The 20,728-nt window shown below is 36.9% G+C and overlaps 1 protein-coding gene across 1 annotated transcript in view; it reads right to left on the reverse strand.

Moving 5' to 3' along the window:
* Positions 1–8,114: 8,114 nt before the first annotated feature.
* The window catches only part of LOC119043034 (cell surface glycoprotein CD200 receptor 1-like), a 36,735-nt gene continuing 24,121 nt past the window's right edge, over positions 8,115–20,728 (reverse strand). The window contains 7 exon segments of the mRNA XM_037136907.2: positions 8,115–9,497; positions 9,499–9,590; positions 10,268–10,310; positions 10,816–10,921; positions 14,372–14,620; positions 14,735–15,052; positions 17,877–17,924. Coding sequence (XP_036992802.2) covers positions 9,467–9,497; positions 9,499–9,590; positions 10,268–10,310; positions 10,816–10,921; positions 14,372–14,620; positions 14,735–15,052; positions 17,877–17,924 — 887 coding nt within the window. The 3' untranslated portion in view covers positions 8,115–9,466.

Here is a 20,728-nt window from a genome sequence, read left to right on the forward strand (position 1 = left end):
CAAGGACCACTATTTTATATCAGAGTTATTAAAAAAAATGTATGATAAAGGGGAATCTAGGGATGATCATTCTGGGTGGGAATTGTAGCAATTTTAAATAGGGTGGTCAGATTAGGTGACATTTGAACAAAGGTTTGAAAGAGGTAAAGAAACTAGCCATACAGATATCTGGAAAAAGAGCCAGCCATTCAAAAAACCTAAGACAAAAGGGGGCTGGAATGTTTGAAGGAGAGAAAAAAATAGCAGTGTCCAGAGCAGAGTGGGCAACAGGAAGAGTAGGAAGAGTTGATGTGAAATCACAGGGAAATCGTGAGTGGGAAGGCTGTGGGGAACATTGTCAGTTCTTGGGTTTTTACTCCAAGTAAAATGAGTAGGCACTGGCGTATTTGAAAAAGAGTGACATAATCTATCTATGTCCTAACATGATCACTCAGGCTACTCTGTGACAGAAACAAGGTGAGTGAGAGAAGGTGAGTGAGAGAAGAAAAACCAGTTATGAGGCTCACATAATAAAACCGTCCAGACCAGTTGATGGCTTGAATCAGAGTAGTAGTTGTAGAGGGATTAAAAGAGATAGATAAGAATCTGAATGCATTGTGAAGGCAGAAACAACAGAGGTTGTTGATGCATTGCAGTGGAAATCTGACACAAAGAATGGATTTAAAGATTGTCCCAGGAATTTAGACTGAGGAAGAATGGAATTGCCATGAGCCATTGGAACAATCCTCTCTCCTGACTGGGAGTGATGTTTGGAAAGACGAAGTAGTTGGGTGTGGGGCATTCTAAACTTGAGCTGTTAAATATCCAAGTAAATCTGTCAAGTAAGCAGAGAGACCCAGGCTGGAGGCCTATATCCATCATTATAGTCTGAAGCTTTGATTTTGATGTGAAAGGTTCAAGGTTGTGTATTGTCCTTCCAATAATTCCAATAAGTGATCTCCTCTATGCAATGTCAAAGAGAAATTTACACTATCAGTACATTGAAACACTAATGTGTCTTCTTCTTTCTGTACAATAATAAAAGGATAAAATGAGGAACATATAGAGGACAATGTATACAGCCTAACAAATAAACTAAACACTACCACCACCTAAAACTTATGTCAGAACTCTCTTTGTGAAAAGGAATAGAGTATAAACCTAAAAAAACAGTAAGCATGGCTGAGTGAATAAAATGCATACTTCACCTTCAAAGAGACCAAGCCTCTTCTGTTATCAGCCATACAGATAGCTGATAACAAATCCCTTATCTTTTCTGGAAGTGTTACCATAAGGATATTAGATGCATATGGTATAGCACCTGACAGAGCAGCAGACGTTCAAATAATGACACCAGTTGCTGTCTGTGGCTCATTGCTACTGTTGTTGCTGCTCTTGCTGCTGCTGTGCAGTACTAGCTGTCTCCTTCATTCTGCCACAGTACTGAACACAGGGACAACAGAGGTAGCATATGTCAGGATAACAATTCTGACTGCCTACCAATTCTCCATTTCAAAAAACATACCTTGAGTTCACAGTCCATTTTAATTAACTACCAATATTTGCATCTAGTAAACTTTCAGAAAGCAGTGGAGCCCACAATGGTCAGAACACCCAGAGGGAAAGAGAGACTTGTGCACGGAGTCCAAGGTGTGGAATAAACTGGCAGCTCAAGACCTAAATACAAACACAAGTAATGCCTTAGAGGTACATCCCTGATTGACAAGTTAGTCTAATCTACAGTGTATTATTGATATTTAATAATGGTTTTTGCTCAAAGTAGTAAAGGAATCTGGAGAAAGTTAGGTATTCGCTTTCTCTAAAAAACTTTTAAAATTTCTACTGAAATTTTGTGTAAATTTTCTACAAAACAGTCTTGAAAAAAGTCTACAAATAAAACATCAAATATTAGCATTCTGATCAAACAATTTTGACCAAAGTGTCATTTAGAATTTTTTTAAAGTTTTATTCTTAGTAAATAAGTATGATTCTATCCAGGGTGGTGCAAAACTAGATTTACAGTTGTTCATAAACAAAAAAGACATGCAAGATAAGATTATCGGAATAGCTTTATAGACTATGTGTTCTTTGTACTTACAACTGTAAACAAACTTTTGCCCCACCCTGCACAAAAGAATCTCAGTGAGGTATTTTGAAATGTTTCCTGGTATGACCCATAATAATTTTTAAAAAGAAAAATACCGAAAGCTACCTGAAGATCTTGCCTTCCCCATTCCTACATGGGGCTCCTACTGTTCCCACCACTGTGCTAAAACTGCTTTTGTGGCAGTCATCAATGAGCCACTGATTGTCAATTCAAAAGATATTTTAGATTCTCATTCTACCTGACCATTTTGGGAAACATGAAACTTCTGCTGCTTCCTCCCTCAAACTCTTCTATTGGATAATAGAAGTTTTCTAATAGTTTTCTTTCAACATTGACTGCATTGTCTTTTTTATTAGTTTCTCTTGTGGGGCTCACCCCTTATAAATGGGTGTTCCATCCTGTGTGTTTCTCTATACAACTCAGTGCCCTGCCTTGAAAAATTTCATTCATCCCATTGGCTTATTTATTACTTATGGGAAGATGATTTCCAAATCTGAATCCCACTCTCACTTTCTACACTTCAAACCTGTATTTTCCAACTCATCTCAAAGACATATTAAGTTCAAACAGATCACCTCCACTTTTTTCCTTGAGGGCCTTCTGCAACCAATGGTGTCATCATTTACATTGCCTACCACAAATACCCAGTTTTCAGTAACTCCTACTTAACTCCTATATTTAATTGATATAAAAATCCTCTTGATCCCATAACCAAAATATATTATAAACATGTTACATTTATACCCAAGTCTATCCCTTATCTCTGTTCTAGACTATAAAAAATAGCATCCAAACTGATCTCCCTGGCACTAATTTGTTTTAATCTTAGTCCACATAAAACATATAAAATCTCTTTCTGATCATGTCATTCCCTTATTTGACATTCTCCATTGCCTTTTAATTACCTATTAGGTTTTTATTTTACCTATTAGGTAAAATGGCATACAAGGCTTTTTACAATTGGGCCTTGTTCTATTTTTCAAGCTTTACATCCAAATTAGAGATTGGAAACACTGGCCAGATCTGAAATACAGATCTTTGTATTCATTTTGAGCTCACACAGTATTTTTTTTAAATAAGAAAATTTTATGTCACGACCTGATGTCAAGTTCTTTTGAGAAATTCAAAGATCTGCCAACACTAGGCCTTCTATTTTCTAATAGAAATCATCTGGACCTAAATGTTTCTGGACCTGAAAATTTAGATTACTCTTGTACATTCTCTCACCCGTTCTAAGCAGCATGGCTCTCATTCACCACAGTTCCCGTGGAGCCCACATGGACACTCATCTGTGTTAGCTGTCTGGCTCCTGAAGTCCTGAGTGCCACTGCTCTAGTCACCACTGACTCTCCCCAAACTGCATTTTTTTGGAGTAATTTCATGAATCTCTACTTCTGTATATGCAGTCCTCTTTATTTAAAATGCCTTCTCTTTACATCATTAGTCTAATTAACTTTTATCTATCCTTCAACTCTCAGTCAAATATCATCTCTTCCATAAAGTACTCTCTTGATTCTTTCCACTCCCATTTACCACATAATGGTCATGGTCCCCTCCATAATTCCATATTTCCACCACCACCACCCTCCCTTGCCCATCACCACCTCCCACCCTTGATCCTACCCCCCTTTGGCTTTGTCCAAGTGTTCTTCATACATGTTCCTTGATGACATCTTCCCTTCTTTCCCACATTATCCCTTTCTCCCCTTCCCTCCCCTCTGGTTACTATCAGTTTGTTCTTTATTTCAATGTCTCTGGTTATACAATTTATAATAGCCAAGTGTTGGGAGCAACCTAAGTGCCCACCAGTAAACGAGTGGATCAAAAACTATGGTACATTTACACAATGAAATACTGCACAGCAGAAAGAAGGAGCTCCTCCCCTTTGTGACAGCATGGATAGATCTGGAGAACATTATGCTAAGTGAAATAAGCTAGGCAGTGAAAGAAAAATACTATATGATCTAACCTATAAGTGGAACCTAATCAATGAAACAAACAAGATATACCATACTTTTCAGACCATAAGATGTACCTAGGTTTTAGAGGAGAAAAATAGGGAAAAAATTTTTGAAGCAAAAAAAAATGTGGTAAAATATTTAATAACATAAATAACATAATGTTTCACCAATATAAATGTAAAGCTACATTCAGACTATAAGACACCCCCATTCTCCTCCAAAATTTGGGGGGAGTGCATCCTGTAGTCCAAAAAATATGGTAATATTTCTAAAGGTTTTTGTACTTTATAGCTAACCTTTAAAATACATGAAATGAAAACTAATAGAACTGCAAGGAAAAGTAGGCAAATCCACAATAGTCAGAGATTCAAATACAGAAGTAGACAGGAAATCAACAAAAATATAGAGGAGTTGAACAACACTATTACCCTTCTTGACTTAGTTGATGTGTAGCCCAACAACAGAACACATATACTCAATTAACATTTACCGTTAGTCCTCTGCTAGAGTTATCAATCATGTCTCAATAAATTTAAAAGTTCTCAACTCGTACAAAATATGTGCTTTGGAGATACAGAAGAAATACAATAGATATAAAAATAGCTTTGACAAAATAACACCCAATATTATTAAAAATTTAAAATATTAAGAATAGAAGAAATATTCGTCAACCCAGTAAAGGACATCTACCAAGAAAAACTCAGCTAATATCATTTTTAATGGTGAAAGTCTGAATGCTTACTTGTAAGACCAGGAATAAAACAAGGATATCTGCTTTCAGTATTTCTAATGAACCTTTTTGTAGAGGTTTTAACCAGTTCAACAGCTAAGTGTGATATTGTGACATAATAAGAAATATATATTTGGTTTCTGGCACAGAACCTCTAAAACCCTTGTAATTTCCTGAGTGATAGGGACAGAAGAGTATCTTTTATTATTCATAATGAGTTCCTTTCAGTCATACATAAGTTGATGTTAATGAAGTGACTTTGATTTGCCTTACTAGCCTCAGGGTGGAAGCTGGTCGACAGGGGAGTCAACCATGTGATTACAGGGCTGTAAATTTCAGGCCCACACCCTGACATTCAGGAATGTCAAAATGAGAAGACAAAGGAACATGGCCCAAATGAAAGAACAGAACAAAACTCCAGAAAAGAATTAAACAAAATGGGGATAAGCAATCTGTCAGATCAGAGTTCAAAACACTAGTTATAAGGATGCTCAAGGAACTTAGTGAGAACCTCAATGGCATAAAAAAATCCAGTCAGAAGTGGAGGACACACTAATTGAAATGAAGAACAATTTACAGAGAATCAACAGTAGAGTGGATGAAGCTGAGAATCAAATCAGCAATTTGAAATATAAGGAGGCAAAAAATAACCAATCAAAACAGTGAAAATAAAGAAAATCCAAAAAGATGAGGATAATGTATAGGAGCCTCTGGGATAACTTCATGTTTACCAACATTTGCATCATGGGGGTGCTGGAAGGAGAAGAGAGAGAGCAAAAAACAGAAAATCTATTTGAAAAAATAATGACAGAAAACTTTCCTAACTTGCTGAAGGACATAAATGGGCAAGTTCAGGAAGTGCAGAGAGCCCCAAACAATATGAACCTACAGAGGCCTACACCAAGACACATCATAATTAAAATGCCAAAGGTTAAAGACAAAGAGACAATCTTAAAGGCAGCAAGAGAAAAGCAGTTAGTTGCCTACAAAGGAGTTCCTATAAGACTTTCAGCTGATTTCTCAAAAGAAATTTTGCAGGCTAGTTGGGATTGGCGAGAAATATTCAAAGTGATGAAAAGCAAGAACCTACAACCAAGATTACTTTACCTAGCAATGCTATCATTTGGAATTGAAAAGCAGATAAAGAGCTTCCCAGACAAGAAAAAGCAAAAGGAGTTTGCCACCACCAAACCAGTATTTTATGAAATGTTAAAGGATCTTCTTTAGGAAGGAGAAGATCAGAAATATGAACAATAGAAAAGCAATAAATGCATATCTATCAACAACTGATTCTGAAAAACAAAATAGACAAGCAAGCAGAACAAAAAACATAATCATAAATATAAAGAACATTTTGATGGTTGCCAGATGGGAGGTGAGTGGGGGGATGGTGAAAAAGGTGAAGTGATTAAGAAGCATAGATTGGTAGTTACAGAATAGTCACAGGGATGTAAAGTACAGCATAGGGAACAGAGTAGCCAAAGAACATATATGAATGACCCATGGACATGTAACACAGTGTGGGGATTATGTAAAGAAGGAGGAAGGGCTGGGTGGAGAGTAGTAAATGGGGGAAAACTGGGACAACTGTAATAGCATAAGCAATAAGATATAATTTAAAAAATAAAATGTTAATAAGAAATACAAGTAAAATTTCTCAGTAAATTTGAAAGTAAAGAGACAGATGATGACATACCAGGCAAATACTAACCAGTAAAAGGCTGGGCTGAGCAGCCAAGGTGGTGAGAAAAAAATAAATAACCATTCAGCTGCAAAGAATGTGATTAGATGATGATCTCAAATTGTTTACACCTTCATTTCAGCTTTTGAATTGAGGCCAAACACTTCACAGCCAATGACTAAGCATGAAGAGTTATCAGGTTTGACCATTTCTGCTCATGAAAGATTTCTTAGAAGCAATCTCTGTCCTAGGTTTGTCGTTGGTTTGGCAACAACTTTGACAGTTTTGTATACTGATAGGCCCTCCTTCTTCTATCCTTCTTCTTCCCTTCTTTCCTTTCACAGGCTTCAATCAGGTCAGCATCATGGTCTAATGGCTTTCCCTCCAGTATCCTGCTTTCTGCCCCTTTAATCTCTCACGAGTACAACTTCACTCCCACATTTAACCTTTACCACTCTGGACTCTATTTAGCCTCTGCTGACTGGAGGACCTAACTGATACGCCTGGTCTAATCTCTAGATTTTTCTGATTCAACAAGTCTAAAGTGGATTTTGGAAATCTACATATAGTAGTCCCCCCTTATCCAAGGTTTTGCTTTCCTCAGTTTCAGTTACCTGTGGTCATTTGTAGCTCAAAAATATTAAATAGAAGGTTCCAGAAATAAACAATCCATGAGTTTAAATTGCACACTGTTCTGAGTAATGTGATGAAGTTTTGCACTGTCCTCCTCCATCCCTCCCAGGACATCCCTTTTTCCAGTGTCTCCACACTGTATACACTACTCACCTACTAGTTACATAGTAGCCATCTCGGTTTTCAGATCAACTGCCTTCGTATCACAATGCTTGTGTTTAAGTAACCCTTAGTTTGCTTCATAATGGGACCAAAGCACAAGAGTAGTGATACTGGCAGTTTAGATAAGCCACGAAAAGCTCTAAAGTGCTGCCTTTATCTGAAAAAACATAGTATATATGTGGTTCAGTACTATCCCCGGTTGCAGCCATCCACTAGAGGGTCTTGGAAGGTACGCCCCATGGATTAAGAAGACTGCTATAATTTTTTATTTCCCCATATGTTTCTTGTGTTTAACTGTATTTAGCACCCCTGTAGTGGAAGGTTTTAATACATTGTTTTCTGTACAATATAATTTAGCATTTAGAAACTGTCTTGAAGTCATGGCTATTTTTGCATTATCAAGTTTTATTTTGTTTTTCAGTAATATTTAAACAGATGTTTTTGAACCTGTGAGCCTCATGCTAACTAGGGATGATTTGAGAACTAAGAAGAGGTGAAGGACCTGGTTATGATGTCTTTTGTGCCCACTGCTTGGTAATATGTACATGGGAAGCTTAATGGATTGTGGCAGCGGGAGCGGGGGTTGACCAACTCAAAATGATGTCAAAATGATTCAGTCAAATATCATGTACCAAGTGAAATTATATTAGTTTTACATCCAAATAGACTAAAAATTCTTTTCAGGATAAAGCCTAGAGTAACCAAAATGTCTGGAGGGAGGAACATATGTCAATAAAATAAAATAGCTGTCTTAAATATTTCCAATGCATAATTGAAGAACAAATGGATGTTGTTTTAATTTCTACCAGGATGAAAATTTTTAATGTTTTTTCTGCTGTAGAGAAACAGACTTAATTTTTTTATAAATAAATTTTAATAAGGTTAAAAATAATGTTTAATAATATACATATTCTTAACATTTTATTGCACAGAAAATGGAGGGGAAGGTCATGTCATCCCACAGCCATTCTCCTAATACATACATCATATTACATAGATTTCCAAGTCCTCCTTAATGCATATTTAGCTGCTTACATAGCCAATAAACATGTTACTTGATAAATACATCACAATAAAATGTATACTATACAACACACATTTCCATTTTATCATATCTGTGAAACTTTTAAGCACTAGATATTACACATCAGTACCACCACAGGGATACAATGAGCTGAAGTCCTCATACGTGTTCTCATTTCTTCTTTCTCTCTCTCTTTCTATCTCTCCCTCTTAATCTCTATTTTATAAATGTGACAGATAATAAGTGTGCTTTTATTAAATAGTATAATTCTTATTATAATTTTACATCATATTCAGTAACTGGTTGATGAAAAATATAAAGTGGGAATTTTGTGGATATTACAATAACAGTATAGGGAAAGGCACATTCAAAAACCATTGCAGGGAATGTGAATAGATATGATTTTATCTATCAATCAATAATAAAAATGCACAGTCCCTTTGACCTGAAATTATTCTATAAATACACTCAAACAAATTCAAACACATATCCACAAGAAACATTCTGTATGGTATTGTTTATAATAGCAAAACACAAACAAATAAACAAAACTTAAAACAATCTATCACTAGAGTTGTGGTTGATTAAATTACAATACAACCATAAAATGAAATTTTATGTAGCCATTAAAAAGAATGAGGTAGCTCTGCTTGTGTTAATAAAAGATAAAGATTTCCAAGATATATTGTATTACTAGCTTTCTACAAGTACAGAACAGCATTGTAGCATTTTCTCATTTGTGTATCATAAAGAATATATGTATGTATATGTAAGTAGACATATAAATATACACATACAATGAGTATATTGATATGTCATGGGGACAGAAATTTTCTGAAGGAATACATAAAACTTGTTCATGATTGTTTCTTCTGTAGAATTACTTCTTGATGAAACTGGTTTTTATTATTTACTGCACTGAACAATTTGAATATTTTATCATGATTATGTGCTTTCTTTGTAATAATGTCAGTTCTTCAGAAAACTAGCTGGTCACAACTAAGATGCTAAAATTTCAATTGTATAAGGACATGAAAGAAAATCCTCTAGAACATCTTTTGTCTTCTAAGGATTTTTGAAAAGCTGATTTCAGAATAGATCTTCCTTTATACAACTCTAAGAAAATCAAAACAGTAACTGTATTGTATTGTATCTTGATTCATTTCTCCTGGTGCCAGATTCCAGCAACTTACAAAGTATGGAGATTTGTCCTATCAACTTTGTAACATCTGAGATGTCTTCAGAACCCTGTTTGTGGTATCATAGAGTGGATTGCTCTTCTCCGTATAACTCTCATAGGGCTGCATTTCATCCTAAGAAAAATCTCAAAGTCAAAATCAATTCAAAAAACACAAACATTTTTGTAGAAACTACCTATGTTTTTGTAACAGGTGCCCACAGCTTTAGTATCCACCCACAGTGTTTATATTTGTGTCTCTGGGCTTATATGACCATGGAGCAAGTTTTTTAACGTTTAATCAAAAAAACATTTATTGACTACATAAATCTTGGTGTCAAGTGATAAAGGTTGGGTGAAAGTGGTGATGATGAAGAATGAAGTGAGATAAGTATTTCACAGGAGAGGATCAAAGACTGAGTAACTCCTGGTTATAAGAGATTAGAGAGTAGAGTAGGTTTTAAACTTGGGCAAGAGGGAAATGATGGTATTGAAAAAGGAAAGTCAAGAATTAGAGATGGTTTCGTAAGGGGTAAAATATGAATTCAGTTTCTCCAAAGATTAAAGTCGGAACAAAGCGAACATTATATAATTTGTAAGATGCAATTCATGAAGTGAAAATATGGATTTAGGGGTTATGTAAATATGGTAATGGTAGAAAATTACAAAATAAGCAAAATATTTGCATTGTAAAATGGGAAGTTTTGCTTTTCAATGAAAACAATAATACTGATGAAAATTACAAATTATGTGGCTAGATTTTCAAACTATGTGGCTTAAAATTTGCAAATATTCTTTTAAATTTCATCTTACCTCCTCAAATGGAGTAGGTTCTGTTTCTTTCAATTTACATTTCCTGTACAAATAAAAATAAGTTGAATTAAATTGCAATAAATGGTATTATTTAGATTGAATATGGAAAAACAAAACAGTATACTATTGATGATTATGCTTCATTTTGATAGAAGCCATAATAAGTTGAAAATTAATGAAGAATAGTGCTTGTAGTTAACACACCCAAACAAGATAATTCTGGATTTTGGAAAAGGAAGTGATAGAACATATGTGACACCTCCTTTTTGGTACATGAAATGAATGAATTATGATGATCCTTTTCCCAAATAGTAAATTAGCATGTTCTCTCTTTCCCCAAATCCTGGCTTAAATGGCCTAACTCACTGTGATTTCATGCTTAGGTAAACTAGCAAGGTCCCTCTCATCATTCACAGTAGTCCAAGTCTAACACCTTCAGAACATGGGGAAAATGATGTTAACATCTTAATGTTACCCATTCAAATCCCTAATCATGACCACTTCCTAGACCAATAAAGCTGAAGAAGAAAAAATATATCAGTCAATACCTGCAGCCAATGATTTTCAAAAGCCAAATGGATCCAACGATGACCAAGATAAACAATATAGGGAGGATGATACATACAATACGTAAGTTCTCTGGTGTTTCAGCACCTGTATATATAGACACAAAAGTACATGCTTTAATATTATTTAGCACTATAAAGAAATGAGCTATTAAGCCATGAAAAAAACATGGAGGAAGCTTAAAAGCATGTTACTAAGCGGAAGAAGTTTACATGCAGTAGGATCGCAACCATATCACAAAAAGGCAAAACGATGGAGACAGTAAAAACGATCAGGGGTTGCCAGCATGGGCATCTGACCTTTTGGAGTCCCTGTGCCACACTGGGAGAAGAGTTGTCTTGGGCCACATGTTAAATACATTGCAACATGTTATTACAAAAACAAATCTCTTAATGTTTTAAATAAATTTACGATTTTGTGTTGGGCCATGTTCATAGCTACCCTGAGCCTCATGCAGCCTGCGGGCCACAGGTTGGACACCCCTGGTTAGGGGGGAGAGAGAAATGAACAGGTGGAGCACAGAGAATTCTTAGGGCAGTGAAACTGCTCTGTATGATACTATAATGGCAAATACATCATTATACGTTTCTTAAAACTCATAGAATGTATCGTTAAACTAAACCCTAATGTAAACTATGGACTTTGGATGACAATGATGTGTTAATGTAGCTTCATCTATGATAACAAATGCCCCGCTGTAGTGGAGGAGTGTAGATAGAGGGTATGCTGTGCATGTGTGGGGTATGTAAGAGTTCTCAGTATATTTTACTCAGTTTTGCTGTGAACCTAAAACTTCTCTAAAAACATAAAAATTAAAAAAGAAAACAAAGTTCATATACATGGTTCAAGTATGTTATACAGAACTTGAAATTCATTTCTGTAATTTTATTTCAAACACTTCTGACCCATTAACCATTAAAATAATTGTTACAAGAAAATTGCTTTATCAATCAAGTGTACAGTTTTCAGCAGGATATCATCTTATGTCAGGATTTCATTGCCTTAAGGATTCCAAAATGGTGAAATTTTGATCTGTCTGTTATAATAATAGCAGTGTTTTTTGTCTTCAAAAATAAATTGAAAGTTGTAAGGAGGGTAGCTGGAAAAATAACCCTAATTTTGAAGGCAGCAGAGGGAGATGAAGTGGGGGCTGAGCAGACTGACATCTAATCCCTCCACCTTCCTGTAACATTTTGTTTTTAAACAGTGGATTTTGTGGTATTTCGTTAGAAAAGAAACACGTGGTTTGACAGTTTAAAATAACATCGTTTTGAAATCCTCTCCCTCACTGTGCTCTCTTTCATTGGAAGTGCCCTGCAGAGGCTGAAGATCCCCCTACAGGGAAGACAGAGGAGATCCCTGCGTTGTGTGGGAGTTGACTAGTCAGCACCTTGGGTTCTGGGATTCTATAAATATGACATCATATTTTCCTATTGGATGGTCGGATTCCATACATAACCAGGGTATAATTACTCTTTTCAGCGAAAACTGCTAAACTCCTTAAAAACAAAAATAAACAGCACTTTAAGAAAGAATTTTGGAAAAGGGCAGTTCAAACACATGGGTTTGTCACTTCTCCATTCTTAAAACTTATTAAAATCAGTAAAGAATTTTTTTAAGTGTACACTTGCAAAGACAAAGAAAACATGGATGAAGTCAAGAACAGATGACATTTCCAATTGTTTTTAGATGAAAAATGAACAGAAGAATGGCAAATAATTCAGAATAAAATAAGTAAAAACCTTGGTGCCTACAGAACTTCAGAAATACTCTAGAGTAGGAAAGACTAAATAGTGAAAAAGAGGGATGTGGGAAGACAAAGTGTGGGCTAAAAGTTGGAGACTTCTTTGAAGACCTGCATTAAGAACAGGTAGCTGCCAAGTCTCCTCCCACCCTATGCAGCCAGGTCACTACCCTTCCAACCAGCAGAAAACAAGAAGTTTAACCCAGAGAAGATTAACTGGGGAGACTCCAGAGTCTTGACACAATGATCCAGACACAATGGAGGGTGAAGATGAGGTGCCATACTGAAAAGAGGTACTAAAGGAAAGTCAGAGTTCTGAACAGCCAAACACACACACACACACACACACACACACACACACACACACACCCTCTTCTTCCCTGCTGATAGCAGTCAGACTTACTCCTATGGAAAAAAAAAAAAGACTAGTTATTTTCTACAGAACCTGAATAGCCTCAGAGAAAAGACCTACAAATAACTAAGGAATCCCCAATTATTTTTTAAATTTTATTTACCACCTTTTAACCCTATTGAAATTAACTATTTGACAAGCCTAACCACAGATAACATAGGTTCTAATCAGCTCACTTTTGAATGTTCACATTGAAATGAATGGATAGCAAAGGATTAGCAAAGAGTTAAGGAAGGCCTCACATGTGAAAGAAAGAGATTGAAACTGGCACATGTCTGGAAGGCAGAAGGAACTCAGATCAAATAGACATGGTATCAAGCAGAGGGTCCAGGAAAAGAAAACGTCCAGGACAACAGCTGTGCAGCAGGTCTAGTGGCCAATCAGGCGGAATTAGAACAAGAAAATGTAAACACTCAAGAAGGGAAGCCTTCAAGGAAAAGAATGGGACTGATGGACTACCTAATAATCAAAAAAGAAAGTCTAAGCTTACCTCTTGATTTAGCACTCAACAAAGTTAAATATTCAAAACAATGTGAACTATGGCCATTGAATCTAACCAAAATTGCTGTATATTAATATAAAGATGAGGGAAGGTAAAGTGAAATTTTCATTTACCATTAGAAAATGGCCACATAATGTCTAAGTTTATTATTTTAAGAACTATCAGTAGGGGCAGATTATTTAGAAAAATGGAGTTAATTACCAGGAAAAAAAACTTGTAAACATCTAACATACTTGCTTCTAGGCAGTTGGGTGAGGATAGAGAGGTGGAGGTGGAGAATCAGTAGAAGGGCTCATTTTCTCATTATAAACATCACAGAACAATTTGACTTCACATGTGTGATGATTACAATAATATTTAATTTCTTAATAATAAACAATGGGAGTAGGCTGTAGGAGAGATTGGAAAAACCGAACAGTGATGATCTAATCATGGATGTTATATTTAAGAAATTGTAGAAAAAGTCTGAAGAAGAAAATTCTACCAGACTAAAATTTTGTAAAGAAAACTTAAGGGTGACTGTATCCTTCTGGTAAAAGTATAACTTTTTGCTTAAAATTATACTCTATCATTCTACTAAAACCCTAAGTATTCATTTAAAAGTATACTACTCGAGCCAACTTACTACCAGATAGAAGTAAACGTTAAATTCTCTTTATTTTAATTATTAAAGATTAAACCTCATTCTAAATATGGCTTCTTACAACAAATTTCTGTATTATTCTTCTAGATACAATCTTACTTGATGTAGGAGAAAGAAATAACACAGAAGGTGGGGAGAACATCCTTGAGTGAAATTCTGTGCACACTCATTCCTCCTTCTCACCATAAATTGTCTGAAAGAATGGAAAAATCAAATGCAAGACTAGAATTACCTACCTTGATTCAGTTCTGTGGACAGACTCCAGTTGCCAGCCTCGTGGAAGACAGAGCAGGACACAGTAGACACATTGCTGTCTGCCCAGTGGCAGGTACTCTGGACAGTCACTGTGCCATTGCCCCAATGCTTATGCTCAGGCACACAGTCTCCCTCTGGGGTCCAGGAGATCCAAGCAGCTGGCTTTCCTGCAACTGCCTTGCACACTGCTGTCCTATTCCTGCTGTGAGACAGGGTCACCTCAGGGGCCACTACAGAGACATAGGGGAAATGCTTTAGTCTTAACACAATAGATATGGAAACAAAAGAGACATTTCCTTCAGTCCCAAATCTGGTTGTGTGAAACACCAGTGTATGTTCCTCACCTAACACTTGGAGGTGATATCCATGACAGAAATTCCCATCAGGTGTTACCACTTCACACTCGTAAAACCCATCATGAGTGATGAGCACTGGGTCAATCTGAAGGGCAGCATTCTGGTCAGGTCCGTAGAGCCAGGTTATTCTCTTGTCAGTACAGTTTGCCTCTGACGTCTCATGTTTCTCTCTCCTGTAGGCTTTGATGCAGGGAGGCTTGTCTCCGAGCGTTATTTTCCATGTTGTTACAATCGCATTCGTCAACTGGACAGGAAGGCAGGGGAGCACAGCCTTTGTGTCCTCCAACACGGTCAGGGAGCTGTTAGCTGGACAACACACACACACACACACACACATGCAAACATGCACAAAGAATGGTAAAAGAAAGCTTGATAAAGAACTTCACGTGTTAAATTCCCCACAACATATTACGTAAAGTTGTACTAGAACATTGCTTTGCTGGTGGTCTTATTCCAAAGATATTAGACATATTAAAGAATTAAACATTCATGAAAGTTATATAACATATTAAACTGAATTTAAAGATTAACTCATTTTCTCCTATATTATGTGTTATTGGGTCAACAGGATGTATTACATGTGTGAGACATTTTTTAAGTATTTTGAAATAAATTCGGGAGCTTGATATCTATAAAAAACAAGAAAACACAATTCTCAAGTAAAAGAAAAACATAATGATTTTTTTTGATTAGAGACTATTATATTTTCTTTACAGCTCATGCTCCTCGGACAGAAAATAGAATAGTTAGTGGTGTGGTTATATCCTTCTAAATTTTGATGAGAGAGAATAAATCAGTAACATCAAGACTAAATGCTTATCTCTAAATATGATGCTTCAGACAAAAATAAATATGGAAAGTAAATAGTATTAGAAATAATTGAGATGGCATACAGGTTGAGCAAGCTGAAAATTTTTTATTTTCTTTTTTATTTGGAGAATCAGAAAGTTAGCAAAATCAGCAGACCTTCCTCCCTTCCTTTCTTCCTTCTCAGTTACACATACTCCCAGAAAGTTTATTCTTACAGATTTTGTTCTCATATAATCACTCTGATTATGAGGATTAAATGTACAGAACTTGAATTCTTTCTCCATTTTTTAAAATAAAAATTAAGCCCTGCAACCTACAAGTAGTTTCCAACACGGAAGCTCACATTTTCCCTATAAATTGACATAATGTGTCCATGACCGGTAGGGGTTCTAGAGAGGTGATTAGGTACCTCCTACAACTCATCTGCAATGGAAATGAGTGCCCATAATTTTATCACTTTAACACAAACAAAACCACCTATGGTTCTGCAGGGCAGAATTTCTACAGGAACTGAGCTTGCCTGTGCTAACCTCTGCATTTGATATCTCTACTCTCCTCTCTTGGTGTCACCTGCCTCTTCTGTGATAGACTCAGGCCTTTGGATTTCACAGCCAAAGAAAGATCCCTTAACTAGGTGGAGGAAGAGAGAGGATTATAAAGCAGATCTGAGAAGCAGTTACACCCAAACTCCTTCCACCACTCCAGGTGGCATCATCCCCTTACAGAAGGAAACTCCAACTTGGCAGAGGTCTAGCGGCACACAAGAACATGGCTTGTTGGGAACAACTAGAGTTAGATGTGAGTGAGCAGACGTGTGCACAAGGGAAAGATGCTGAAGATAAAATCAGAAAGAAAGAGACAGTTGAGGAAGCAAGTTGTGAAAGCTCCTATGTTCTCAGGAGTTGGAACTCTAGCTTGAAAACACTACAAGGCTTTAATGTTTTTGCCTAATATATATATATGTATGTATGTATTTGACTCTATTTTTAGGGAGTACTAGCTAATCATGTAAACATGTGCATTTTAACAGGACCATTGGAGTATCCAAAATAGTAACTCCAATGGTGAGGAATCTAAGCACAATAGATATTCTACGTTCTTTCACCTTCCTCCATTCTATACCTTTCAGTCAATCACCCAATCACCCTTCTCCTTTATGACAGTTCTTACAGAGTTGCTATTGTTTCACCCTTTCTTCACCCTCCTTTTTCCTTTTTAATGCCTGTACTGATCATTTACAATGACCAGGCACTGCCCTATGCTCAATGGGTTTGGCACCTGTCTACACAACTATTCTCCATCCCTCCCAATCAGCCAGAATGATTTCACCTCCTGCTTCACTGGGGATAGAGGGTGGATTCTCATATTTGCTCCAGCACCAGAAGTCATAGCCTGTCTTTTTTGGATTCTTTGCCTAAATACCTCCTACTCTCATCCAGCCTTATACACACAGACAAAATCCAATTGGCTTTCTGGAATTCTTTTCTCACTACCATCCTCTAGTTTATATCCCCATCATTATGCACCAAGATACTGCAAAAGCCTCCTAACTTCTGTCTCTGTCTCAAAACTCTCCTGTCTTCAATTCATACCTGAAATTGCAACCGGGACCATTGTTCTATAACACAGATGTGATTCACTCAACTCAAAGACCCTTCAGAGATCTCTTGCTGCCTGAAGAAAACACTGGAGTGTCTTTGTGTTGCCTTTGAAAGCCCTTTTTCAAATTGACTCACCTTTCCAATCCCATCACTCCCTACATTGCTCCCACACTTCAGAAAGAAAACACCAAGCACAAGTGCTTGGATATGTCTTTCCTCACGTTGTTCCTGTGGTCTGGCTGGCCCTGCCCAACAGTCTTTGTCTATTATAATACTGCTCTTCCTCTAAGGCCCAGTTCACGTGATGCCTCCTCCCTGAAGCCTTCTCTGAGCCTTGGTGCTAACAGCTCCCTCCTCCAGACTCCTGGTGCACTTGACATGATCACCGTGCTCATGTCTGTGTGCCCCCATAAAACCGAGCTCCCTGAGGGCTCTCTCACAGTCTTGCTCATCTTCCTCATCCTTGTGTTCTCTGTAAAGCCTAGCACAGTGCCTGATGGGAAAAGCTTCATAATTTCCAAATGGAATTCAACTGCTTTGGGGGAGGAGGGGAGGGTCACTCAGGGTCCCCCCCCATCACAGCATTCAGATCACCACATTCCTATACGGGGCACAAGGCTGGCCCTCAGACCAGACCATCAGCTGCATCTCTAAGAAAGTTTAACACTCTATTACTTCATATAACCATGGGGGTGGGTGGAAACCAAAAAGTATATTACCTCTTGTAGGCGCTGTTGTATGGTTCTGCTTTCCATCCACAGATGAAACTAGAAAAATATTCAGAGAAAGTAAATAAAATCAATTTTAGGTAGGTAAGTGAAAGGAAAGCCATTATTTCGCCACAAAATCTTATGTACAACTTGATACGAAATCAGTTAACCATAACTAAATTAAATGCTTTGCAAAACAAATTAAAGTTATTTCATCATTCAATGGAGTAATATATTAACACATGAAAATTATATTCATAAGCCATTAACCAGTGAGTTCCCATTTAGGAGATACTTCCTTTAGTACTTGACTACTATTTTGTATGAGGTAACCCTGCCTCCATCCCTTGCCTAGCCACAGTGGATTGGCCCATCATGGGCACCTCCCATTAGCTGATAACAGTCCTGATTTAAGTTGTTTGGTCCAGTCATGGGCCCCTCACCCCACTCATCAAATCCAAGATTCTCTTGAGAATTTTGAAACCAGAACTGAGAAGAATAGTTAATTCTTCTTTCTTCACTATTTTCCCTACTGCAGTGGTTAATTTTATGTCAACTTGGCTAGGCCAAAGTTTCAAGATATTGAGGTAAACATTATTCTAGATGTTTTTATGAATATATTTTAGATGAGGTTGACATTAGAAGGCATTAAGTAAAGCAAATTAGTGCTTTACTATAATGTGGGTGAGCCTCATCTAATCAGTCAAAGGCCTTAATTTAAAAAGATATTGACCTTCTGGGAAAGGGAATTCTGTCAGCAAACTGCCTTCACACTTTTATTGCAACTCTTTCCTGGGTCTCCTTGCTGCCGGCCCGACCTGCAGATTTTGGACTTACCAAATTTTTATAATCCCATGTGCCAAATCTTTAAATCTCTCTCTTTCTCTCTCTCTCTCTCCACACATGTATACACACCCTGTTGTTCTGTTTTTCTAAGAAATCCTGACTAATACATGTATGTTGGGGAGATGGAAACAGAAGCAAAGTGGGGTGGGGGCTGGGTGATAAAGAGATAAAGACTCAAATTTCTAATTCCATCATTCTTGAGATCCCCATGCATTCCTTTCTTTGGGTTTTACAGTATTTCTGACATTAAAGTAGTCCTAACCTACTTGAAATTTGATTTCTGAAAAACCTCTCTGTTGTAGCATTGTTTTTTAAAACAACAATCATTTAAAAATATTCCTTATGATTTAAGGGCTTAAAAGATTTCCTCCTCTGGGTCGAACCATTCAATAAGCATTTATAAGACTTCTGGTTATAAAAATATACTCTTGCTCTCCATTATAATTTTGCACCCAGTTCTACCACATTAAAAATCAAACAAAGAAATTTAGTAAAGATCTTAGAAATGAACAGCAAACAGGGGTCTGAAATAATCTGGCTTTTCTAGGCAGCTGTATTGGCTTTGGATAGAAGGAGGGCAAAGAATGATTCTAACTGTTGCATTTAGTTTATGTGAAACTCAAGAATCTATTCCAGAAACAGATAAGAAGTCAGACCTGACCTCAGAGGGCTTACCCAGATCAAGCTATGACATAGATATTCTAGATTCTAAAGCTTTAAAATTCATAGCATGAAATACAGCTTAGACTTTTCAGACTTCTCCCATGCTACCACACCCAGCTTCCAAGGGTTCTGGGGTCTGTCAGTTTCTTCCATTGTCAAATTCACCACCAACCAAGACTGTGTGTTTGTAATAGAAGAAAATTTACAATGTGGGTACTTTTGATTATGGTATTATTGGAGTTTCCATTCAGATGCATCAAGAGGAAAAGTTGAAGATTTACTAAGAAAAGGGAGAATAGCTCTGTCCAGGTGGGTAAGTAGTTGAAGCATTACCCTGTACACCAAAATGTTCTATCCCAGGTCACAGCATATGCATAGTATACATAGGTTGTGGGTTTGATCCCCAGTTGTGGTGCCTCCAGGAGGGACCTGGCACCTGATGGATATTCTCTCTCCCTTTCTCCCCCTGTTCTTCCCCCCGCCTTCCTTTCTCTCTAAAATCAATGAATACACATATATCTTCTGGTGAGGAAAAAAGCATCAGAAATATAAGTAAGGTGGGATAGGAGTACTAGAAGAGAAAAATCAGGATCTACATGTATTTTCCATAAAGAACCAAAAAATAAACATTTGAGCCTTTGCAGTTCATATGTTCTCTGTTGTAACTATTCATCTCTGCTGTTGCATAAAAAAAGGCAGCCATACATAATACTTAAATAACTTAAATACTTAAATAACTTTAACTACTTAAATAAGCATGGCCTTGTTCCAAAAAATTTTTTATTCTCACCTGAGGACATGTTTTTGCTGATTTTAGAGTGAGAGCAGGGGGAGAAAAAGAGAGAAGGAGAGAAAGAGACATAGATGTAAGAGAGAAATATCTATGGTTGTTTCCTGTACGTGCCCCAACTGGGGATGGAACCCGAAACCTAGGGCTGTGCCCTGATGGGGAATCGAACCTGCAACCTTCTGGTGTACAGGAAATACTCCAACCAGCTGAAACACCCGGCCAGGGCCAATAAAATTTTATTTACAAAAATCTGTGGCTGGCTGGATTTTGCCCGTGGGCCTTAGTTTGCTGACTCTTGATTTAGAGTGTAATATTTCGTTTGTTCTAATTTGTTAGAACGAACAAATGTAAATGTTTACCATTTTACCACAATTTAAAAGAACAGACGTCTATTAAGTATTCTATTTTTCTTGCTTACTTTGCCTTTTAAAAATTAAATAAATCTCTCCTAACAACTCCAACTTCTCCCTCAAGTTAGATAAATTGCCTGTTCTGTTTTTACCATAACCAGCAGCCAACTTCCTCCCTTCCTTCCTTCCTTCCTTTTCTTACCCAATGTGAA

The sequence above is a fragment of the Artibeus jamaicensis genome, unplaced genomic scaffold (genome assembly GCF_021234435.1).
Source record: "Artibeus jamaicensis isolate MK-2021 breed Jamaican fruit bat unplaced genomic scaffold, CSHL_Jam_final contig_3126, whole genome shotgun sequence".
Classification (NCBI taxonomy): Eukaryota; Metazoa; Chordata; class Mammalia; order Chiroptera; family Phyllostomidae; genus Artibeus; species Artibeus jamaicensis.